Raw genomic sequence first — 26,115 nt, 5'->3', positions numbered from 1 at the left:
AACCACAGAAGTTAACTTGTTCCCCTTTGTAATCTCTTCTTCCCACCCCTATCCTGTCACTGTCCCCACCCCCAGGCAGTCATATAAATGGAATCATACACATGTGGAATCTACATGTATGGAATCATACATACATACAAATGTACTCATTTTGGGGGGGGGGATGCGGGTCTGGAATCTTCCACACAGTATAGTTATTTTGAGGTTCTTATATGTTTAGCATGCATCAGAAATCAATTCCTTTTTCATTATTGAGTAGTATTCCATTATATGTGGATAACACAGTATGCTTATCCAGTCACCTGTTGATAGACATTTGATTTATTTACAGTTTTTGGCTATTACAGATAAAGTCTCTATGAACATTACAAGTCTTTGTATGTACATGTGTTTCCATTTTTCTTGGGTAAATACCCAAGTGGAATGGCTGAATTATATAGATCATATAGCAGATGATATTTTTTAAGAAACTGTCAAACTGTTTTCCAAAGTGATTGCTCCATTTTAAATTACCATCATCAGTTTATGAGAGTTCCAGTTTCTCTGTATCCTTGACAATGATGGGTCAATCTTTTTAATTTGTAGCCATTCTAAGAGGCATGTAATGGTGTCTTGTGGTGTTAATTTGCATTTTCATAATGACTAATGATATTGAGTATATTTTCATGTGCTTATTTGCTATCCCTATACCTTCTTTGGTGAAGTGTCTGTTCAAATCATTTGCCTATTTTTTTATAATTGGGTTTTTTGTTTTCTTCTTCTTAAGTTTCGAGAGTTCTTTACATAATCTGTGTATAAGTCCTTTATCAGATATATGAACTACAAATATTTTCTCCAGTCTGTGGCTTGTATTTTCATTCTAATATCAGTTTCTTTTGCAAGGCTGACATTTAAAATGTTAATGAAATTCAATTTATTCATTTCTTCTTTTATGAATTATGCTTATAAGGAAGTATGATTATGAGAAATCATGCTTATAAGAAAGCATATAAGAAATTTTTGCTTAAGCTAAGGTCACAGATTTTCTCCTGTGTTTTTTCTAGAAGTTTTATAGTTTCAGGATGTTTTGCATTTAGGTCTGTGATACATTTTGAGTTAATTTTTTTGCATATAGTGTGAGATATGGATTGAATTTCCTTTTTTTCTTTTTTACCTTTGGATGTCCATTTGTTTCAGCACTATTTGGTACAAAAAACCTATCCTTTGCCCACTAAATTGCCTCTGCACCTTTGTGGAAAATCAGTTGGCTACAACTGGTCTATTTCTGGACTCTATTCTGTTCCATTGACCTGCAATGTGCAGAGGTTCCAATTTCTCCACAACCTAGCCAACACTTGTTATTTTCTGTTTTTTTGTTTTTGTTTTTTTGGGTCTATTTCTGGGCTCTATTCTGTTCCATTGACCTGCGATGTGCAGAGGTTCCAATTTCTCCACATCCTAGCCAACACTTGTTATTTTCTGTTTTTTGTTTTTGTTTTTGTTTTTAATTATAGCCATCTTAATAAGTGTGAAGTAGTATCTAATTGTTGTCTTGATTTACATTTCCCTGAAAACTAATGATGTTGGCGTTTGGCTAGGCAAGAACAATAGATACTCTCATTACATCCTCAATACTTTCTGTTGGCTTCTTCCCTCTCATATTTTCTGGACTCACTATTTCGCAGCTCCTAATGTTCTATCCTTATTTTGGATTCTTACTACAGGCAGTCCTCCTCTACGTGGGGCTCTGTCCTGGGTGAGGACTTAGATACTAATTATAGAGAGTTCATGGGACCCAGACAACTCCAGCATCTTCAGACCTTACTCAATACGTGCTTATCCAAACCTATGAATCACGGCCTTCAGCACCGCCCCCAGTTCCAGCTGTTATTTCAGCTTCTATATCCTATGAGTCTCTGCTGGCAATTTTGGGTTTCTCTGTTCTTGGGCCTTCAGCCATTCTACTGCTTTCCCTCTGCTTCCTCTTACTCAGGTATTGATATCACATGGGTCTTGTCACGTAGATTTGTTGTAGATATTGTCTGTGGGTTTTGGTTTTGCTATCTTAGTTCTGTCTACTTCCATGTCAGAGGGAATTCAGGTAAATTTTAAAAATTATACTGTTGCAGCTTCTATCCTCACAGCAACTATTTCTTTTATATTGTCCTTTCCTCCCAGTCCTCTAACATTCACATTCACACGAATTACTGACTAGCCCCAATCAGCCATCTCCTATCCTTTGCCCTTCATTCCCTTCTCTCCATCTTACATGTGCCTGCTTATATTCATGGCCATGCGAAATGTCACCAGCTCCAGGAAGCCTTCCCTGAATACACAGACCCCAGGTCCAGAACCCAGCTCAAAGCAGACTCTTAGTAAAGGTCACCTTGCATGATTAAATTTTATTGGATGCTGTTAGTGTATCTCAGAGCTAGTTAGTGACAGAAATAATATTATCATTGCCTTATGTGTAAAGAATATAATAGTTTACAAGAGGCTTTTGCACACTGCACATCACCACTCTCTGTGTTGCTATGGTACACTTGCCGTGCTTTACTCTCAGTACTTTTTGTTTGTTCATTTGTTTGTTCATTTAGTGATCTGTTTCCACCCATTATACTGTGAACTAATCAAGGGTAGGGACCAAATCTTCTTCATCTCAACAGACAGCTCAGTGCCTGGCATGGAAGAGATACCAGGAAGGGTCTGTTTTATGACCGGATGAAAGATATTCCTCCTTGTGCTTAGCTGGTGCTTGTCCACGTATCTCCTGGGGTCCTGAGGTCCATGACTGCAAGTCAGCATGAAAAAAAATTATAGCTTCCCTGAGACTCCCCTGAGCTTCCCTGAGACTCCCCTGAGCCCATGAGCAGAGGAACTCACAGCCTCTCTGACCCTGTCTCTCCCAGCCTTTGTGCTTCTGATCGGGGGCATTGAAGTCGGCCTGTCCCACTTCCCCTTCTTTGCCTGCCTCTCATCGGAGTTCCGGCTGGTCAGTTCTGTCCTGGGCTTCAGCTACTCTCTGGTCTGGTAAGACAGACTCTACCTGCCTGCCCTCCCATGATTCCTTTGGCTATGGCTAAACTCTGGACAAAGGGCTAGAGGTGTCCTGAGAGCTCTCCTTAGGAGGGCACGTTTGCCCAGAACTGAGGCCCAGGCTGGGCGGTCCACGGTCTCAGTGCAACCTCTCCTTGGTCTGCATTTGAGGCTTCAGAAGCTCAGGTGAGCATTCTGTGTGCTTCACGTGAAGCTGCTTACAATTAGAATATTTCTAGTAGTCAGAGATATAGAAAAAACTCCTTTCTGTAAACTGTCTCCCTGTCTGAGAGATAGAGGACGGAGGATGAGATCTCTCAGGCCATTGTGCCATTGTGGATTCTGGGAATGTGTCCTAAATGAGGGCATGTTAAATGAATTTAGTTGCATGTATTTTGGCACGACCAGGTGCCAAATCTGGGCGGGATGTACATGGAGGCCTGGGAACCAACCCTCCTAAGGAGGATGGGAGGGTGAGATAACTCCAAGTTGATGAGATCTGGCTTTTTTCACAGTGAGAAAGGAGGGGCCCCAGTACCCCAAGGCCTGTTTCTCTCTTGTAGGTTTGCCATTACCATCCTTCACATCACACAGTGTCCCCATGGGCAGGTGAGTCTCTACTGAGCTACATTCAGGGTATTCAGTCCTGTCACCATGGCCAACTCTCTGTGCAGCCTTGGACAAACCTCTGCCACTCTCTGGGCCTCAGCTTCTTCCTGTGTACAAAAGGGAAGTTGGAGCCATTCATGATACTTTCATTGATAGCATCTTATGTTTAGCAAGGTGCTTATTCTCAGACAGATGTTCTCTCAGTCCGTGCTCATAGCAGCCCCTCAAGGTGGGGAATCTCTCAGCAAACTCATTTTACAGGTAAGGCAACTGAGGTCCAAGTATATGAGGTGACTCTTAGGAAGTAGCAGATCTAGGAGTTGTGACCAGGTCTGGCTGATTCCAAAGCTCATTTCTTTCCACTCCTTCATGTTGCCTCGTTTCTCTGCCTATAGAAAAGGAGACTCAGATTAGATGAACCCCTCCCAGCTTTGTTATGCATTGTCCTTCTCAGAACTGGGAGAAACTGGTTCATCTATTTAGCCCTATACCCCAGGAAAAGGAGCAGGATGGGAAAGTGGGGGAGCACAAGGAGGCCACCTGGGCCAGGAGCCCACCAGAGCCTTGCCAAAGCCTTTCCAGGGCTTCAATAACTGTACGGGATTAAAAGGTGTGTTATAAATAGAGTCTGGGGAGCCAGAAAATGAGCCTTAGGAGCTGGGCCTTCCCTCTGCATCTCTGCCCTGGAATTGAGAGCATTCTGGTAAACCTCTCTCCCAAGTAGAGGCCCTCCTTCACACGGTTCACAGTGTCTGAGATTCCAGGGCACAGGTGTTTCTGTGGAGTCAGGGAGCATTTTCAGTCTTCCAAAGGTTCTTCTGAAATTCAGAATGTTCATGATTAATTGGGGGAAAGGGCAGAGTCTTACTTCTTTGCTCAGAGTCACTGACTTTAAGAACCATTGTATGTCAGTTGTTCTACGCTCAGTCTCAATCACTAACTGTAGAATCCTCAAGACGCTTTGAAGACAGTGTGTTAGTGTCATCCCCAGTTCACCGATAAGGAAGTGAGGCTCAAGGCTAACATCACTTACTCATGAAAAATCATGGGACTGGAGTCCAGACTAATATCTAGGTGATAATAAAGATTTGGTCTCGTGTTTTCACATGTATTTATGGAAGCATTATTTATAAAAATGCGACATTGGAAAGAGTCTAAAATATCAGATATTAGGAGAAAGCTTAAATAAATTTGGTTCATCTAAAGAATGCACTATTATACAGCATTACAAGTGATGTTTGCAAATAATCTGTAACCATGTGGGAAAATGACTATGATGTATACAGACCTATATGTTTGGTACAATCTCAGTTTATAATAGATGTCGATATTTGGATATAGATACAAATGAGAGACACTGAAATATTGACAGTGGATATGTCTAAGCTATAAGCGTAGGTTGGAGAGGAGGATGAAGGGAAGACATGAGCCCTCCACATCTTAGCACGTCACTATATTGCACCTGAACACCATGGAGGGAAATATAATAAAATATGAAACCAACCAGTAAATTGTGAAAGGTGTCACAATATTATTTATCTTAAAACAGTGGAAAAAATACTTTTTTTCCCCCATCAAAATGAAACTAAAAACACAAAAACTGTGAGTACAACCTTGAGAGACCTTTTACTTATGGGAGCTTGTTTTGCTGCCAACATGATGGCAGTTATGGGCCCACCCATCCTCCCTTCTTTCCTCCCTCTCCCTCTCCCTTCCTATCCCTTCTTCTCTCTTCATCTCTCTTCCTCTCTCTTCCTCTCACCCTCCCTCCTTCTGTTTTTCTCTCCCTCTTTCCCCTCTCTATCCTTCCCTTCTCTGTCTACTGTCTATCCCCTCCCCTTCTCTCTCCCTCATATTCTCCCTCCTTCTCTCCCTCCAAAAGGAGCATTTAATACCTAATCAGAAAAAAAGCCATGAAAGCCCTTTATGTAAAATAAAATGGGGGTGCTAAGATTCAAATCCAGGGCCACTGGACTCCAAGTCCACTGATTATTCTAGTGACATGGGGCTGATGGGGCAGAGAGCCAAGCTCTGAGACGGTGGGACTTGGTGGGACCAGGCCGGGGCACGCAGATTCCTGTCTACAGCTTCCCCAGGGCCTGGTCCTGATCCACCTACATCCAGCGCCCAGTGATCTGCTTCTGTTACAGTTTTGGGGGAAGTATGAGGCTGTCATATTCTACTGGCCCTCACTGCTGTGCCTGTCCTTCCTGCTGGGCCGCTTCCTGCACATGTTTGTCAAGTCTCTGAGGGTCCACTTGGGCTGGGAACTCCAGACGGTGAGTATAAGTATGAGGACTGTGTGTGTCCCAACAGGTTTAGTCTTCACAACAGTCCTGTGAGGTTGGTACTATTATTACTCCTCCCATTCTGTGTTAGGAAACATGGACCCAAAAGGTGACTTATGTTGCCCAAAGTCATGTACATAGTCTGTAGCAGAGCCACAACAGGAACCCAGACAATTTGTTGTTGGGGCTCTCTCTTAACCTCTGTTCTTTTTTTTTTTCTAATTCCTGGAGGTGTAAAGTTAGGTTGTTTATTTGAGAACTTTCTTTTTCTTAATGTAGATCTTTATCACTACAAACTTCCTTCTTAGAACTGTTTTTGACGCATCCCGTAAGTTTTGGTGTGTTGTATTTGCATTTTCACTTAAGATATTTTTTTATTTCTCTCTTGGTTTGTTCTTTGACCCATTGGTTGTTCAGAAGTGTATTGTTTGACTTCCACATATTTGTGAATTTTTCAGTTTTCTTCTTGTTATTGATTTCTATCTTTATGCCATTGTGGTCAGAAAAGATACTTGGTACTTAAATTTGTTAAGACTTGTTTTGTGGCCTAAACATTCTCCAGGACATGAGCCATCCTGGAGAATATTCCATGTGTTCTTGAGAAGAATATATATTCTGCTGCTGTCGCATGGAATGTTCTATATATGTTTATTTAGTCCATTGGTCTATAGCGTTGTTCAAGTCAGCTGTTTCCTTATTGATTTTCTGACTGGATTATCTACCCATTGTTGGAAGTGCAATGTTGAAATTCACTACTATTATTGTGTTGCTATTTATCCCTTCAGTTCTGTCAATATTTATTTTATATATTTAGGTGCTCTGATGTTGGGTGCACATGTATTTACAATTGTTATATTCTCTTGAGGAATTGACCCCTTTATCATTATATAATGACTTTTTTTTTGGTCTCTTGTGACAGTTTTTGACAGTCTATTTTGTCTCATATAAGTATATCCACCCCTACTCTATTTTGGTAACCATTTGTATGAAATATCTTTTCTTATTCATTTACTCTCAGCCTGTGTGTGTCCTTAAAGCTAAAGTTAGCCTCTTATGGTTAACCAATATTTGGAATTTTAAAAAATCCATTCAGCCACTCTATGTTTTTTGATTGGAGAATTTAGTCCATTTACATTTAGATAAATTATTGATAGCTAAGGACTTCAAATTGTCATTTTGTTAGTTTTCTGACTGTTTTGTTATTCTTTTCTTGCTTTCTTTGTGACATGATTTTTTTTTAGTGGTATGTTGGTATGTTTTCATTTCTTTTTCTTTATCTTTTTTTTTTTATACAGGCTTTTTCTTTGTGATTACCATGAGGCTTACATAAAATACCTTATAGTTATAACAGTCTCTTTTAAGTTGATAACCCCTTACTTTAATTACATAGAAAACCTCTACAGCTTTACTCTCACTTTCCCCCATGGGAGAATTTGTAGGCCAAGGGGGTCTCTCTGTGGAGAATGAGTAAAGTGAAACTGTTCTTCTTACCCTCTTTAATGCATCTATTCTCAGAGGTTTAGCTTGATTGGGGTTCTGGAACCTCCCAGGTGCACTCTTGGGCTCCTACAAGAATACTGTCATCTGTGGGTGGTTGTCAAAATTGGTGTCTCTGAGTGAGCATGAGGGTTGGAACCCCCACATTTCTCCATTCTTTTTACGTCACTCACCAGTCAGGATTTTAGCCAGATCTTTTGTACTCTACCCAACATCTGCAAAATATGAGACTTCATCCCATAGCATGTAAAATTTACATAATCAATCTATGTAGCATATAAATGGGTGACCATTGTGGAAAGCTCATTACACTTTGAGAAAACATTTTAAAACATACTGTTAAAGTTTATTTCTGTAAATACTGCAAAATAAGAAATGAACAAAAGAAACTCTTATTCATAAGAAGTGAAAATGCTGGGATTTTGGATGTTTCATTCCTAAAACAATGTTTTGAACTATGATGGGACATCACCAAATCTCAAAGAGAAAAAAAAGCCTTCACAGAACAATGACTGGTGCAATTTGTAAGCAAAAGAGTCAAGGAAGGCCATCCCTGTGGTACTTCATGAAAGCAAATGCTTGATAAACAGGAAACTGGACATCGCCCCTCTCCTCAGTAAATTACCAGTGTCTAGGAATGGCTGAATCCAAGAGAGCAAATTTTACCCAAATTCCTGCTCTCTCTGGCAATAACCCCTCAAAGACACCAAAACTCTAACAAGAATTTGTGAGCCAAAGCATATACCTCTCTCTTTTCTCACAGGAAGAAAAGCCTTTCCTGGAAGTTCACCAGGCAGAGCATGTCAAACAGCTCCTGCGGAAGCCCCCACTGCAGTAAGCTATGGTTTGATTCACCCACCTTTGGTGTTTGCATTAGTACGAATGAACCCTAACAGTGAGAGACCCTGAGATGACTACAGGGGCACCGTATTTGTCAGGACTCTTGTTTGCTCATAACAGAAACTCAACTCAAACTGGATTAAAGAGAAAAAGGAAACATGGCCTTATGTCATTTAAAAGTCTAGAGGTAGTCAGTTTCAGATACAGATAGCCCAGGGGCTTAATTGATATAATGAGAACTAGGTCTTTTCTCTGCATCTCTCCTTAGCTCTGCTTTTATCTGGGTTAGACTCCTAGTTAGATGGGCTCCCTTCCCATGGTGGCCCCCAGAATCTCTAAGCTCAGATCCTCCTGGTTTAACCTCACAGTAAAGAAAAATTTTCCTAATGAATTGAACAAAATTTTCATGAATGTATTTCTTTGGGTCAGATTGGACCACATGCCATCCCAGAACCAATTACGGTGGCTAGGAGATCAGAGTAAAGCCATTGTTAAACTTAGGTCACATGTTTACTACTGGAATTGGGAAGTAGTTCAGCCTCACTTAACCACCAGGAATGATGATGGGGGAGGAGCAGGTTCCCAGAGAAAACTCATATGCTGTTTACCAATAAAAGAAGACACAGCTCGTAGCTAGGTAAAACCACCTGGTCTTCAGTAATCATACAGGTCACTATACCCCTGCCTCTGCCACTGTGTACAAGGGGACATGTCCCAGAGAAGAGACGTGTCTATTCAAGGTCACACAGTGGCAAAGCTAGTACTTTTGTGTGAACTACATTTGGCTACATGTAGGAGAAAACAAAATAATAATGGTATAAACAAGAGAGAGATTTATTTCTCATGTAAAAGAATTCTGGAGGCTGCAGTTCATACTGACCCTGGACTGCTCACCTCGGCAGTTTACCAATCATCTGCCTTTTGTCTTGAGTACCTTAGTGGTTTCCATCATGGAGGCTGTTCATGGTCCAAGACAGATTCTGAAGCTCTACCCTGGACCAGCCACTATATCAGCATTTCAGATGGCAGGCAGGAGAAAAGAAGGAAGGGCAGTGAGGTCCCTTTTAGTTGTGCTGGTTCTACCTAAGCACCCTCTCCAAAGTCCTACATCATACTTCTGGTCACATCTAATTGGCCTGTACTTAATCTTGGTCACTCTTAGCTATAAGAGAGGTCAGAAACTACAGCCTCTTAGTTTGGTGAAGTGCCGCACCAAATAAAACTGAGTCTTTGTTCTTAAGAGTAAGGAGAGAATGAAAACTGGAATCCACCAGTGATCTTTCTCTTCACAAAACTCTAAGATGAACAGGAGGATATGTGGATATTTTAAGAAGACTCAAGTATTTATTTTACCAACTACAACCTGTCTTTTCTTGGTGCTTATTCATTCACAGGGAGAAAAAAAAGTCCTGGTTCGAAACCAGGATATATGAGTGGGACCCCTGCTTTCAGTTCCCAAGCAGAATGATTGGAACCACTGTGTTGGCTTTCATCTGCCTGTACCTTGTAAGTAGATCTGAGAAAACCCTTTTCTATTTTATAAATGAGATGAGGCTAGGATAGGGGTTGTTCTTAAAATGCTGGGTCAAAATTTAATCTCTTTAAGTCAAAGACGTACAATTCTTTGACCTTTTCATTTTGATTCTAAATAGCCATGTGGTGAATATTACTAATAAATCAAATTATTTATGGAGACTTCCAGTTGCCAATTCTACATGTAAAAGGCTTGCAAGGTGCCACTCCTAACAACAAGTAAAAAATATGAACAAACTGAAAAATCAACAGCTCTTCTTAGATCCATAAGAGAAGTGAGGTCACAGGGCAAACCATTACCTTTAAAATTGGAGAGACACGTAAATATAGAGAATTACAACAGAATGGAGCAGAAACTCCATGGGAACCAGTGCTGGGGCAGGAAAATCTGAACTGTAGACACCATCAATAATTGGGTATTTTGGACATCTACAGACTACTTCATCAACAACAGTAGAAGATGCATTCTTCTCAAGATTACATGGAAAATTCACCAACATAGACCATATCCTGGACCATAAAATACACCTTAACAAATTTAAAAGACTAGAAGTTATGCGATGTCACTTTGAGACCATAATGGAATTAAGCTAGATATCAATAACAGAAAGATAACTGGAAAAATCCTGAAATAATGAAAATTAAACAGCACAGTTCTAAGTAACATATGGGTAAAAGAAAAAAATCTCAAGAGAAATTAAAAATAGTTTGAACTAAATGAAAAGGAAAACACGGCTTATCAAAATATGTGGGAGGCAGCAAAAGCGGTGCTTAGAGGGAAATTTATAGCATTGAATGTATATGTTAGAAATGAAGAAAAATCTAAAATCAATAATTAAGTTTCTACCTCAGGAAATACAGTCCAGATTGGTGCTGACACGATATATGTCACAAGGGAAATGCAAATTAAAACAAGGACATACTACTGTACACCTATTTGAGTGGCCAAAATTCAGAATACTGACAGCACCAAATGCTGGTGAGGATGTGGAGCAGTAGTAACTCTCATTCATTGCTGGTAGAAATACAAAATGGTATAGCCACTTTGGAAGACAGTTTTGGGCCCTTACAAAAGTAAACATGCTCTTACCATGTGATCCAGCAATCGTCCTTCTTGGTATTTACCCAAATGCATTGAAAATGTATGTCCACACAGAAACTTGCACATAGATGTTTATAGCACCTTTATGCATAATTGCCAAAATGTGAAAGTGAACAAGAGTCCTTTAGTAATTGAATGGATAAATAATCTGTGGTATATCAGGACAATGGAATGCAATTCAGTGTTAAAAAGAAATGAACTATCAAGCCACGAAAATACATGAAGGAAACTTAAACGTATATTACTAAGTGAAGATGCAAATCTGAAAAGGTGACATATTCTATGATTCCACCTGTATGACATTTTGAAAAAGGCTAACATTATGGAGACAGTGAAAGATCAGTGGTTGCCAGGGGTTAAGAGGAAGGGAGGGTTGAATAAGTGGAGCACAGAAGATTTTTGGGGCAGTAAAAATACTTTTTGTGATGGTAGATACATGTCATTAGACATTTGTCCAAATCCATAGAATGTACAATACCAAGAAAGGACCCTGATGTAAACCATGGACTTTGGGTGATAATGGCATTTCAGTGTTGGTGCGTTACTCGTAACACATGTACCACTCTGGTGGAGGACAGCGATAATGAGGGATGCTATGCAAGTAAAAAAAAAATTACATATTAAATCATACTGATAATGGTTAAGCCTGCACATGGTATAATTTATTATTGAAAAATTGATGGGAGAAAAATATATTTGAAAACATTTTAATATGCAAAATTTGACCCAGGGATGTTGACTTGGTAGAAATGATGATACCTACAGGAAACTTACAGCAGCAGAATCTATGGTCAGCAAATTATGTTGTGAGCAAAAATCCGGTCACTTAAATATAAAATAATTGATCTTGGCAAATAATTTCAGTGAATTAAAAATAAAAGTGGATAAACTTACTATATTTCAAAAAAAGGATCAAAACTTAAAATGTCTGTTTTCATTTTGCTCTAAATTTCTTTCTCAACAACAAAAAGAATCTAATGGCATAATCAGACTTCACTATACATTTTATTAAGCACAAAATCAAAACATGTGGTCAAAGTTATCTGGGGTAAAATGTCTAGGTCAAAATGTGGGGATAAAAATGGCAAGGCCAAATTGTCTTTGGCTCATTTTAAATGTACTCAGATACCTATGTAAATTAATCCTGTGACTAAGTTTTAAGCAAATGTATTAGTTAAGTTAGGCTGAAGTACCACGTATACTGCTATATTTTCGTGACTTAACACTAAGTCAAAGGCCCGCATGGAAGTAGCACACATTCCTTCCACTCATCTTCCATTGGCAAGAACCTTGTCATGTGGCCACATTTAACTCAAGGGAGGCTGGGAAATGTAATGCAGCTTTGTGCCAAAAGAAGCGGAGAATGGATTTTAATGGACAACTAGAGCTCTCTGCAACAGCGAATAATTCACTTGGAGTTATTTGTTTTCTGAGTCTTTGTTGGTTATTTACTGTATGCTAAGCACTATGCTAAGACTTGGAATAGAAGAGAGTTGATTTGAGAGAGTCTTGGCCTGGGAGAAGCCATATTCTAAGAGAAGGAGATTAGATATGGTATGGAGTACCTGCCATCTAAAGAGAGAAAGAGGAAAAGCGAAAGCATCTGGAAGTGAACTATTAGTGAATTATTCTAGATTAGAAGCTGCCTGAAAGCGATAGCATTCGAGCTTCACATTCATAGAGAAACAAAATTCAGTTGGTGAAATAAAATAGCGGCAGGATCTCTGGAAGCAATGGCATGATGGTGGGGCATGATGGCATCATGACAGGATGATAGGAGTGAGCAGGCATGACATGCGTACAGGCAACAGTACCTTCTCCAATTTGATTATCACCAAGATGCAAGAAGGCGAGCAGGAGAGAGAGGGCTGGAATCGTCCCCAAGGTCACCCCTCATCCAAAGTTAGGCATTCATTTCACTCCAATATGATTAACATTTGAAGATATTCTTTGAGCCTTGCGGGGCCTTGTCTTCTATACTGTAGTGTGAAGAATAGAGTTTGGGGTGACTCCTGTCTCCAAAGAAGTCACAATCCCACTCATCTCGATATAGCCTGTCCAGAGAGCCTTATTTCAGATGAGTTTTGAAATTCAAAGACTTTTGAATTAAAAATCAAAGAGAACCACATGTTGTTCAAATACTAAGGTGAACTCAAGTGAGACCTTGGAACATTTTCTCTGTGTCCCCAGTTCATCATCATTGAGTTCTGCATATTCATGTATGTGAGAGATGAGCTGAATGTGCTTGAGGGTGAGTTGGAGAGCTACATCACCTCCAAGAACCAGACGGGGACCCTGGCCCCAGTCATCCTGCGGGTGAAAGAGCTGATGAATGTCACCAAAGGTAAAACCATCCTTGCACATGGTCGCTGTTTAACGGGGTGAGTCACCCCTCAAAAAGTGGCAATTAGAAATTCAACTATTAATGATCTTTTACAAGGACAGGTGCTACCTATGATGTACATACTCTATAATTTTTCTCTTTCTGTTACTCATGGGATTGAAAATATTAATACCAAAGGAGTGGATTGTGCAGGAAACAAAGTATATCAAGGCTGTGTGGCTAAAATGAAAAAGAAATATAAGCAAAAATTTAGTTATACAAGAAACATATTAAAGGAAGTGTACTTTTTTCCCAGACCTTCCTGATCTGAGGTGGGTTTCTGCATTTTGAGAAATACTGTTTCTGATTCATCTTCTGAGGCTTCTTCTATCACCATTTCTGTTTCAGGAGTCTGGGTGGTGACCATTTTGCCTGCCTCCCTCACGTGTATAAGCTATCTATTCCACATTTTGGCTTGTTACAGGTAAGAGAGCACTGGGAGTCATTTGTGTATCTTCAGCCAGGGAAGTGTCTGACAGAATTTTCTAAGAAGTCCCAAGCAGTGCCAGCAGTGCCCAAACTGGAACCAGGAGTGTGTACAAGGTCCAGGGACAACCACATCTATTGTTAATAAGGAAAAAGAAAAAAAAAAGCTGCTGATTTGAGCTTCTACTGCAATCTAGAAATTGTGTTAGAATCTTTTGATTTTCACCACAACTTTGAGAGGTACTTTCATCTTCGTGTTTATAGCTGAGAAAGCTGAGATTCAGCAAAATCTCTTGCTTAAGCAATTAGCAGCCGATCACGTCTTCTGACCCCAGAGACCTTGTCATGTCTTGTATATTCCGGCACCTATTAGGTGTCAGACCTGCCTCACTCTCCAGGACTCATCCCACTGGGCTCCTAGCAGATAATGTGGCTCAAGGGGACATCCAAGGAGATTGGGTCAAGGGGGCCAGGTGCCTCAGTCTCAAGAACAGGAGGAGGAGTTGGCCTTCAATACATAGCAAGCATTTGTATGTAGACAGTAGTTGAATTTTAGGTATCTACTGCTTCCTTTTCTGTCTCTGCCTTTGTGTCTGTCTGTCTGTCTGTCTGTCTCTCTCTCTCTCTCTCTCTCTGTCTCAGTCTCTAACTCACACTTTTCCACTGGCTCACAGGAAGCCCAAGACCAATTCTCACCCCTTCAGAGCATCCTGCCTTTACATCCTTCCCATCTGGCTACCCAAAGGGTAGATCTCTTGCTGTCGGCATCCAAGAGAAGACTCTCCTGGCATGAAGGGGCCCAAGCTCCTGATCCTCACCCTACCTTGCTCCCTCTGTTCACTTCCTTCTCCCTGGATCTCATGGGTGGACTGGACACTGCTACTATCCTGTGTCCTATCTGATACAGGGAGATATCTGCTCACTCCTTGCTTTGTTAGGCTGGGAGATTTTCACTGAGACATTTGACCACAACCAGGGACAATTGCTGTGCAGAGTGGGCTGCATGGACATGGGTGGAGGGCAGCTGAGGGCACAGGGTAGAGAAGGCACCTGCTGTGAGGAGGCCTCGTTTCTGTCCAGGCTGGCCCTTCCCTCCCACACTGCAAACTAGGAAGCACTAGCACTGTGCCAGTATTTTTGTTTTTCTTAGCATTGTTCAAACGTACATACAAACTCTTTTAAAAAAAAAGTTACAAAAATGCTTAGCGTAAAGGAAGTCTTCCATTCAGACCCTATTTTGTTGCCCCAGAGTTAACATTGATATCCACTTTCTGAGCATCCTTCCAGAAAATTTCTATGCCACTATATCTGTGTGTGTTTGTATTCCTGGTAGCACACTTTACTCCAGTGCCGTCAAACAGAAGCACAGTGAAAGCCACAGATGCGATTTTGAATTTTCTAGTAGACAATATTTAAAAAGAAGAGAAATGAAAACAATTTGATGATATATTTTATTTAACTCAACATAACACAATTACCATCATTTCAACATATAATAAATATACAAACTATTAGTGAGATATTTACATTCTTTACTTCATACTAAGTCTTCCCAATTCAGTGGTCATGAAATTGCAAAACATCCTGGAAAATGCTGGAGATGGAATGTTAAGAAAAAAGCAGGGCCCAGATGTGAATTTGGACTGTGACGATAGCTACACCAACCTAATCTTTATGCAAAAGTCTAGGCCTAGACTAACACACGGGAAAAATATTCAGTGATTTCTTGGGATGCTGGGATTGTGGGCGGTCATGGCCCCTTTATCATTCCCCTTTATGTTGTTAGAAGCCGGGGCTATCATTAAAAATGTTTTTCTGTTTTTATCTAAGTTATTATTACATAAGTAATTCATGTTCATTGTAGAAAAAATAAGAAAATAGAGCAAAATGAAGAAAATAAAAGCCTCGCGTACAGTGTCAATGATCACATTTATTCACCATTAAGACTAGATAACTATATATTATTTTTACAAAATATGTTAAATTTAAGATCTTTAAGGCTAATCAGAACCATCCCATGAGCTGTGGACAACACGGGAAGCTGAGCTCCCTCCTCAGGCCTTTAAACCTGTTCAACTCTAAGTGCATGAGGAGCTTTCGTTATGAACATTACTGACTTTCCGCCTTTTCTCTAGAAAGCACATGAAGAGGTTGTGGGCAGGAAATAAACACTTTCTCCCTCTGAAGTTCCATAATCCTTCCTCGTCGGAGAGTGTGGTAAGTCTGCAGAAGGTTCTTTCTGCCGCGAGACTAAATGATTTATCAAAACCTGCTCCCCTGCACCTCAGACAGGGCAGCATGCTGGGGGAGAAGGACCCTCAGACTGGGAATCCAGAGACCTCAATCCTAGTACACTCTGCTGCTGGGTGACTCAAGACAGTCATTCTCTCCACGCGGCCATCAGTTGGTTTCTTCTGTAAAATGAGGACAGTCACAACTCTTGCCTCAGTGGGTCAGTGGGTGAATCTCAGATGAGCCAGGAATGCTGGACACATGTTAGAGGTGATCAAGGTTTTCTCCCCACTGAGACCCCTTTACTTTTTAAATTTTAGGTGGCCATTGCAAGGTACTCTGGCTGGCAAATAGCCTACATTCTGTGGGGTAAGTGCCATCATGTGACCCATTCAATTCAACACCCGTGTCCTGGGCACCTGTGGAGTCCTCGTGCGGGTAGGGAGGAGAGGCAAGGCAGAGACAGCCCTAGCTCCTGCCCTGAGGGACCTTGAGAAAGGAGGAGAATCACGTACCCATATAGGTCATTATCATCATCTGTCCTGAGCCCACAGGGCAGTGGAGACCCAGAGGAGGAAGTAACTGTCCACACCTGGGGCAGGCATGAATACAGTCTAGTGGAGTTGACATTTGAACTGTACCTGGCAGCGTGAGCAGACAGTCAACAGGAAGAAAAGGAAAGGCATGCCAAACAGAAGAAACAGCATTAGCAAAGGTGACAGGACCTCTGGTAGGAGGAAGGTAGAGTGGAGACTGCTGGCAGGAACAAGTGTGACTGGACCACAAAGGGCCTTGAGTGACAACCAGCTCCTTTGGCCCATAGGCTACCTCATCATCCACGTGGTACAGACCCTGTGTGGCGTGGCGATCATGTACAGCCTGGTGTTGCCCATCATCCACAACCGGATGGAGATGCTACAAGGACTGGGCATCGGAATGTAAGTGCTACATGGGCTTTCTGTCATCGCCCAGGGCCTGGGAGCTGGTGGGCCCTTATAGCTGCTGTTCTAAATGCCCCTTTCTTGCTTGGCTCTCACCAATCCCTGGACCTAGGCTCTGAGCTCTGATCCAAGGAAGGGCCAGAATAGTAGCTCATCTCAAAATATTTATACAAATAATATAATATTTATACAAAATATTTCCACTCTCATTGTTCAAGGGGTCTTCACGATTATGTCTGTGGGGTATACACATATGTCCGTTTTATAGCTGAGAGCTGGGCAATCTGAAAGCAAAGTCTCGACTAACCACTACCTCACCCTGCCGCTCATTGATGCTCTTTGTGGAACTCCCTGCTCTGAGCTCCTTGCTTCCATACTCACCCAGAGCTACCTGTGAGTCTGGGGCAGAGCCTGCCCTGTCCACTCTTGCATGGCATTCATGAGCTCTTCTGAAAATCCCATTCCTTTCTTCGATCCCCATGCTGTTGAACCACTCATCCCAGTTGCCACCCCTGGACAAAAGGACATAATTAAATCTGGAGTTGTGGTCTAGAGACAGAAGACCTGACCATGTGCCTTTAAGAAAGTCATCTCCCCTTTGGGAGCCTCAGTTTTCTCATCTGCACAGTGGGCGTGCGAACACTCTGTAGGCATAAAGCACAGAGCTCATACTCCTGTTGGCCCTGAGGGTCATCTCACTCCTCTTTTCCACTGGGCATTCGAGAAGGGCTGGCGAAGAGTGGACAAGGCCACCTCAGGATGGTCTCGCCCTGTGTTTCAGCCTCACCATATCCATCGTCCTGGGTCTCATGATCCTGCAGGTATGGGTCGCTGCCAGCCTCTTCCTGCAGCCGAAGATGGGCACAGCTGACAAGCAGAAGCCATTGGCGCTCAACAACAGGTGAGGGCAAAGAAGGGAATGGCGATGGTAGGACTTTGGCCTCAGCAGTCTCTCGTTCCTCTCTCTTCATCGTTGACAGGCTCTTTGGTGGACCCTACGCTCTCTGAGAGGGCGAAGGGTGGTGGTTCTGGAGGGGGCTCTGGAGCCAAACTGCTTGGGTCCAAATTCTGGCTCTGCTCTGCCGAGCTGTGTGACCTTGCGTGACCTTACTAGACACTTGTCAACCTCAGTTTCCTCATTTTACAAATAATTGTGCATACCTCAAAGGCATTCTGAAGATAAAATGTGTTCAAATATGAACTTAGAACAATAGCACCTGGCCTGTGGTAATTTTTTTCTGATTCATTAATTCAAAGCCATTCACTCATGGAGAAAACATGAGCACTGAGAATAAAGAGATATCCCCTCTGAGAAGCTCATGTTCCACTGGAGCTGACAGACACAGATATCCAGGGTCGGTAGATTCCAGAGAGTGTGCAAGGATTACAAGAGAAACACGGGTAATAGGAGGAGAGGCAGGAGTGGTTAACACCGCTGTACGTGGGAGGTTTCAGCCGAGGTCAGCGGGATGTTAGGATTCCTACAGGTGGAGATGAGGACCCGCATGGCTGGCAGCCCGCACTGCACAGATGAAGGTGGAAAGCCATGAAAGGGCAGGACGAAAAGTGAGAATCCGATATGGTGACCATGCAGTAGCCTTAGATGGTGAGGTCCAGGGAAGGGGCACAAGGTAACGATGCCAGAAGAGGCCCTCTCAAAGATGGCCCAGAAATTCAAGATGCAAGTTTGGGCTTTATCCCATAGGCAACAGGAAACCACATGATCAAGTGGTCATTTGGGAAATTTCATCTGGAGGACTTGGAGCAGTTCCAGCTGGGGACAGGTCACTGTTACAACAGACAGTGAGAAAGCCACAACCTCTGTTATAACCACAAAACCAGCTGTGGCCACGTGAGATTTCTTATCATACAAGAGTCCTCAAAACTCAAGGATCCCATCAGACATTACAGTTGCCACCAACATTCGTCCTGCACTATGCTCAGAGTCCCCCATGCTCTGTCTCAGCCAGGCTTCGCACCAGTGCTGTGAGGTCGGGACAGTCAGTTCCCATGTACAACATAGGATCATACCACTAGAAGCCGGGAGATATAGGATTCGACCATAGGTCTGGGGGTGCCCTGAGTCCTCCTGCCTGGCCACTTTCTCATACTGAAAGGGTGCCACCCCTCCACCTGCTTCCACTTGCAGGAAAGTGTTCCACAACTTCAGCTACTTTCTGTTCTTCTACAACGTGCTGCTGGGCCTGAGCGCCTGCCTCTCCAGGCTGCTCACCAGCTGCATCCTGGGCACGTGGCTGATCGCCCGCATCGACAGGACCATCATGCAGAGTGGCTACGAGAGAGCAGACATGGGTAAGTGGCCTACACCTCTGCAGAGGGCTGGACTTGCCACCTTTGTAGAAGCTGCCTGGAGGTCGAGTAGCAGAGGCCTAGAGTTCACTCTTCACTGGTCCTTAGAGCTGATCTTCCCAGGGAGGCTAGAACACTGAATAGGAACAAAGAAAACATTTAGCCCAATCGCCAGAAGGAATTCAGGCTATTAAATACCTGTGTATTTGACAGACCTTGGAGGTATAACGGTGTGCAGTAAGAGATCATGGAATTCGATCTGAACAGTGAGAAGATAATTTATGAACGCATGGCCCTGAAAATTTTGAGAAAGATCACATCTAAGAATTATTGGTTATTAGTTGGAAACTTCGTTAACAGTCTGTTCAGTTGAAATACTCCAAAATCAAAGCCATTTCTGTAAAGCAAAAATCGTTTTTGTTCTATTTCTGGCCTGTGCCCATTCATTCACACATTCATTCATTATAAGACTGATGGCTTCTCCATATTAGCCACAGTGGCTCCTAGCTCCTTTGAGCTTCTAGTTCTCCATAAAATGGACAGATTAGAATGTGATCTTTAAGAAGCCTTTCAGCTCTTTATACTTAATTTTCTAGATTCTCAGCAAAGACATGGGAACAGTTTAGGAACAAAGCGATGCTACACTTAAGTCATAAAAAGCATAAGCTGGGCCACCCTGGGATGTGCTGCATAGCCTGGCTTGCCTTCTGGATTTCAGGGTTCAGGGCTTGGATTGGCATGCTCTTTGTGGACCATTATCATACCAACCCGGTGCTCGTCAGCTTTTGTCACATCCTGATCACAGGCCACAGGGAGAGAAGTCTGCAGCAGGCCATCAAATACGGGTACCTAAATCAGTCACCAGGTGAGTCTCCTATCTGAACCTATCCTGGGGTTGGATACCAGGAAACAGGTATCCTACGGGTTTTCTGGGATCCCTGAGATGTCCAGGTTCCCCCTTCCCTGCCCCACATCCTCCGCACTCCATGCCCTGGGGAATCTTCTACCCAGGAGATAAAGAGCCTTAGCTCCCAGTCAGCCTGGTAAAGGGACCCCTGAGGCCTTGTGTCCTTGTCCTTCTAACTGGACTCCTCCCTTGTTCCCAGAAATGAGCTCTAATTCTGCTGAGTCTTCCATTTCCCAGTTTTTGAGACTCGATGCATATCCCAGGCTTCAGGCCAGGTGCCCTCCAAGATGGTGCTCAGTTGTACGTACTGCAGCTCTCCTGGCCGCCAACTCCTGGCTTTATACTGTCTACTCCCACCCCTCCCACCATTATTATTCTGCTCTGCTTTCTGCTGGGAAGCCCCCAGTTAGCCATGTCTTGTCAGCACCAATCTGGACTGTGTTCACCATTATTCCTAACACTACAGATAACACCCAGCTCTGTGGGACAAACACACATCCCTCCAGTCACTTTCATGTCCCCAGGAGTTCTGGTGTAGCTTCTTCTCCCACTTTTATCCCACGCTTCACACTTCCTGGGCAGTTTTTCTTACAGCCACTGAGAAGGACAGAAAGGATTGCCCTCTTCCCCCAGTCTAGCTGCTCTGATTCTATCCTAGGTCACCGCATCTCAGCTAGGTCTAGGACAAGGTGGCTCCTGCTGCAGACTCTGATCAACAACCCCAGACTGGTCATGCTCAGAAAATCAAAACCAAGTCGTGGCTCCCGGGAGTTTACCCAGCCTCTGCTGACTTGCTCAGAGAGCTGACACTGACTTCCAACACTGCTCCAAGGCCATTCCAGGATGACTGCCCCTCCGAGAGAAGACCCTGGCTACCCAGCAGCTGCCATTGCAGTACATGGAATGCACAGCCACTGTCCACGTAGATGGCACACAGCACCAGCCGCTCACGGGATGGCATCTGCCTTGAACAATGAAGTCTCAGGTCTAATTTGCTCCCTAGGCAAAAAGATCAAGAACTAAAAAGAATGTCTATTGAACAAACTTTGCCCAACCATGATGTCTGCTCTCCACAGTTAGCGGGCAGCCTTGGGGAATTCCATGTTGAGAAGCACATAGTTTGACCACAGGGCAGAACTCGGTATCACTGAAGAGGTGGTTAGATTTCTATATCAGAAAGGCCTTGTGTCCTTGTTCTTCTGATGCAATTTTTCTTTAACCATCTGATGCAGTTTTCCTCTGGAGGAAACTATGGTGCTCATTGCTTCCTCCTTTCCTGGCCTTGTGGTAGAGAGAAGGAAATCCATGATCCAGACTCTAATCTGGTAGGGTGAGCAGGCACACACTGAGCTCTCTCTGCCACAGCCAACCGGGATGAGGAACAGATCAGAAGTGACCTGTACACAAAGATGATGTACAAATTCTCTCTGGCAAGGGGGGATCACCCGGGAAAACTGAAGAGCCATAGACAGGCTATGCAGGTATTCTAGGTGGGGGACAATAAGAGCAAAGGTACGGGGGAAGGAAAGACACAGGCATGTTTAAGGAGGGTGGGCCCTCAGGTGTCTGCAGTGCAGGGTGCTGGGGCCTGGTCAGACCATCCAAGGAGGCCCAGATGCCAGGCTGGGAGCCTGGCCATTTCTCTTTGTGCAGAGGGCCCACTACTTCTTCCAAATTCTTCACACGCATACATGAGGTCTCTGGTGGCCTGGGACTTATACAAAGTCTGACCATTCAGAGTCACTCATGAAGCCTGTGCAAGCGCCAGGACGACCCACCAACAGGGTAAGGGAAGTCCCCATCCACCTTACAGAGCCACCGAATTTCAGTAATCATTATTACAGGACTGTAAACCCAATCCTGTTGCTAGGTGTGTTTGCCAGACATTTCCTTTAACTTGATCTCCACAGCTAAGTTTTGTCATTCCACTTTTAGAAACTGAGAAAACTGGGACTCAGAGTGTTGGGAGCCCCACACCACCACTTCCTAGCTGTGTGACATTGGCTGAATTACTTTGCCTTTCTGTGCTTCCTTTCCTTACATATAAAAAGAGGTAATACCTGCAACACCCACAATTATTTTGAGAATAGAATGAGTTAATACATATAAACACTCCTAAGCTCGTGCCTGAGATATCCCGAATTCTCAATAAATATCAATCATGGCTATTTGTAATGTTATACTTTGTGGTGATCTGATTAATGTCTGCCCACCTCTCACTATGCTCAGCTCCATGAAGAAAGGGGCCTGTAATGGTCTCCCCTGAGGTAGTTTTCTTGCAAATTACTGCTCATTCTCGGAACCTACACCACCAGCCCTTTGCTTACAGACCTATTAATAAACTTGGCCCCAGAAGTCACCTTGGTTAGCAAAGGAGAGTGTGGGGGTCTTTCTGTGACCAAGTATATGGACCCTTTTCCTGGCAAAGCAGAACTCATTCACGATCTACCAGGTCCCAGCCAGGGAGAAGTGGCCATGATGTCCCTGACAGAGAGTCTGGGGTCCTCTAGGGAATTTGTCTTAAAAAGAATTGTGTGGGCAGGGATGCTGGAAATCTTTGTTCATAGGTAGCATGAATGTTTATGGAATGAGGCCCAGCTGTAGCCTTAAAAGATACATCACCAGTCTTTCCCCTGGACGTGAAACAAGCAGGAATTCAGAGGTCATGGACAAGGATCCCAGAGGGCTTCAGATCTAGGTAAAGAATAATCATGGGGCCCCTAGAGGGACTATAGATGGAAAATCCTGCCTGCCCTTAGCCCATGTGCAGATTATCTTCCTCTGGCCTTGTCCTTTCCACATGCAGAGAAGTAGGAGACCCAGTAAATTACGGGTGGAGGCTGGCATCAAGTACAACTTCCTGGGGGAGGGGCTTTACCCATATCTAAGGACAGTTAGGACCTAGATGGTCCTACTCTCAGGGATGGAGGGCTTCCATATGTGCAAACACCCAGGACCAGCCCCCTCACTCCCTCCTCACCCCCGACGAGGCCCCTGCAGCATCTATCCAGGCCCTGTTGGCAGCCTATCCATCCCTTTGGCCCAGGAAGAAAAAAATGATGAGAGATCATGCTGCTCTAGGTGGCTGCAAATTATTACAGTCTCAAGCCTGAGGAGCAATTTGGGGCCTGGTTTCAGGAAACAGAGCAGCTTAGTGAGAATGAGAGGTAAGGCTGGGCAGGAGTCGGATGAGAGCAGTTACAGACTTTTCCCTTGGCTCCAGAGTTTATGTTATGAAACTCTTCCAATAATTGTAAGAAGCAGAGATGGAGCAAGGAGTGTCTTTCCTAGGGGGTCTCTGAATTCCACTTCCCTACCATCCCCTGCAGTGAGTGCCATAGCTGCTCACCTTGTTCCTTTTCTGGAGGTTGACCTGATTCCCCTGGGAAGCAGAGAGCCAGGTCCATCAGAAGGAGCCCTCTAGCCCACAACTAGTCCCCCATCTTCACCCCTTCTCATGTTGCACTATCTCAGGATCCTCTAGGGGGCAGGGCACACGCAGAAAACAGGACTGGGACCTAGGCCAGACAGGATCCAGAGTTGGGGGAATGTGGGAGCTGAGGCTCAGGGACCAGCTAGCCCAGCCCTCCCTGATGACAAACGGGGAGGCCTCCGGCAGGAAGGAACCAGTCAGCCACTCATGTGCTACCTGACTTGGAGGAACCTAACCTCTCTCTCCTCCGTGGGCACTGTCTGAGGGAGAAGTTGAGTCCAACTCCAACGAAACCTCCTGCAGCTTTGCATTCAGACAGCTCTACTGCTTCACCGGTCAGGGGAACCACGGTGTCTTATGCGAAGCCTCCGTTCACTCATCCCTAAGACAGGCATGGCCGCCCAGCTCACAGGGGTGGCTATGAGGCTGTCATGAAAGGAGGTTTGCCAAGTGCCGAGAACCCAGGGCTTGGTGTGGGGGCCTCTCCTACCAAGTCTCAGGATCCAGGTTCCTGCTGCCCCACCCTCAGTCTCACTCACCTCCGGATAACCCTCCATCACAGTGTCCGCGTCGCCAAGTCAGGGAAGAATGTGCCAAGGAAGGACACAGCAATCAGAGTGGGAGCAGCGGTGAGCCCCTACTCTCAGGTGTCCCCCCTACCCTCCCCTGAAAACTCACCCTCAACCTCCTGGCCCATGGGGAGCTCCCTAGACCCCTTAGCAGCCTCCCTCAATTCTGCGTTCCCTCCTGCTCCAAGAAAACCAGACGACTCCTGATCACCTCCCTGGGTCTGCTTTTGGCAAATCACAGGATATGTGATCCCAGGGCCCCTCCCTGGCCCCAAATCAATCCTGCACCCAGCTCTTCAGGCCCTCTTCCCGGTCACTTATAAGGGAGGATGTCAGGCGCTGTGGGAGCAGGAGGCAGGCCTGCGGGAGGAAGCCCCTTCTCCCTTAGTCTGGAGGCCTCCAGCTGGGAGGGAGGAGCCCCCCACCTCTGACCCCACAGGCACACTCATCTGATGCTGCTGCTGCCTCTTCTGGGCTCTCTAGGGGATCATCTCCAGGATCGCACACTTGCAAGGCTGCTGCTGCTGCCAGGATCCAGGACAGGGTCACTGAGGACACACTCTCCTCACCCCATTCCCCCCAGAACTTTTAATCTCCTCTGACCCTGGACCTCTGACCCAAGTCGCTGCCAATGCTACTCCGCCCTGCCGTGTGCTCTTAATTCTAGAACAATTCCAGCTCCAGTGCGTGGCCTGGGGCCTGGGGCCTGGCTTCCCTGGGCCTGTTTCCTTATCTGGAAAGTGTGAGAATTCCACCTACCTCCAAGGTCTCCCAGGACTTCATGTCTTATTACTGTCATCATTGTTCTCCCCTCAAACCTGTAGGCAGATTGGGGCAGAAAGCTCCAGCACATTCCTTTCTTCTCTTGAACCTTGCCACCACCCTGTGAGGCCTGCACCACAGGATTATCACCCTCTGTTTTTCAGATGAGACAGAGGCCCAAAGAGGGGCAGTGACTTTTTCAGAGCCCCACAGAGAAAAAGTTGCTTTCTCTCTAGCCAGAGGCCCCATCCCAGGTGCCTTCACCCTGCCTCATCCCCACCACTGACCAGAGTCCTGTCCTCTGGGCTCTCGATGTGTGTCTAGGTCCCCAGCTGGGCTGAGCCATGGGTAGAAAGGGATGGGTGTCTCCGGAGCCTGGTTGAGCAATGCCTTCCTGCCCTACCCCCACTGGGGTCTCTGCCCCGCCGGCTGGGCCTGGGGCTGTGCCAATGGCTTCACTCGGACACCCCTTTGCACAGCAGTCTTTATCCACTCAGGAAGGAGACTCCAGAGGTGTCCTCCTGACTGACAGTGTAAGGGGTTACCAGGGCACAAGGTGGTAACACTTCCTCTTTTACATGAAGCTTATGACTTTTATTCAGGAAGGATCCACTAAGAATCAATCCATCAGTTCTCCAGACTTAAAAGCTATCTAGGGCACATGTCATTGCCAACTAGACACCCAGGTGAAAATCCTGTGATTAACAGTGACTGCTATAGGGGCAGAGAGAGGGGAGTTGCAGAATGCACATCTATTTGTCCCTGGTCCAGCCATTCTGACCCAAGGCAGCCCTTTTGTCCGCCTGGCCTGTGGGATTCCCCTGCAGTGCCCATCACTGGTGCAAGCAGGGTGCCCCTTTCCTTGGAGAGGCAGTGAAGACAGGATCAGCAGCTGGGGCCTGGCTTTCTGAGACCAGCCTTCTGCTAAAGGCAATCCAAGCTGAATAGAGAGACATATCTGTCCTGCAGCAAACACCTTCAATGGCTTCTCTGAACTCCTGTATTTGACAGCAACCAACATATAAGCATGCTCAGAGAGAGGAGAGGTGACAGGCTGAGGAAGGTGATATGGGTGGTACAGGCTGAGTGGATGAGGTACTTGTAACTGGTAGTGGAATGGAAGTATGGACGGGTTTAGGATGTGTGCAGACAGGCAGATGAGGCAGACAGGGGTAGGATGAGGAAGGGCAGGATGGCAGGGGCATATGCAGGAAGAGTGAGGACTTTGCTGAAGCAGGGAGAGTCAGGGTGGCCACCAGAGGTGGAGG

General features: G+C 44.6%; 1 protein-coding gene across 1 annotated transcript in view; it reads left to right on the top strand.

Annotated features, from left to right (window-relative positions):
* The first annotated feature begins 2,766 nt into the window (after positions 1–2,766).
* The window catches only part of CCDC180 (coiled-coil domain containing 180), a 76,483-nt gene continuing 53,134 nt past the window's right edge, over positions 2,767–26,115 (top strand). Inside the window, 12 exon segments of the mRNA XM_025046542.1 lie at positions 2,767–2,776; positions 2,889–3,009; positions 3,579–3,624; positions 5,775–5,903; positions 13,075–13,228; positions 13,616–13,691; positions 15,829–15,910; positions 16,246–16,294; positions 16,749–16,863; positions 17,648–17,767; positions 19,016–19,179; positions 19,895–20,041. Of these exon segments, the coding sequence (XP_024902310.1) occupies positions 2,767–2,776; positions 2,889–3,009; positions 3,579–3,624; positions 5,775–5,903; positions 13,075–13,228; positions 13,616–13,691; positions 15,829–15,910; positions 16,246–16,294; positions 16,749–16,863; positions 17,648–17,767; positions 19,016–19,179; positions 19,895–20,041 (1,213 nt within the window).

The sequence above is a fragment of the Pteropus alecto genome, unplaced genomic scaffold (genome assembly GCF_000325575.1).
Source record: "Pteropus alecto unplaced genomic scaffold, ASM32557v1 scaffold114, whole genome shotgun sequence".
NCBI classification, from domain to species: Eukaryota; Metazoa; Chordata; class Mammalia; order Chiroptera; family Pteropodidae; genus Pteropus; species Pteropus alecto.
Note: the sequence above shows the minus strand (reverse complement) of the source record. Positions and strands in the feature narration are given on the sequence as shown.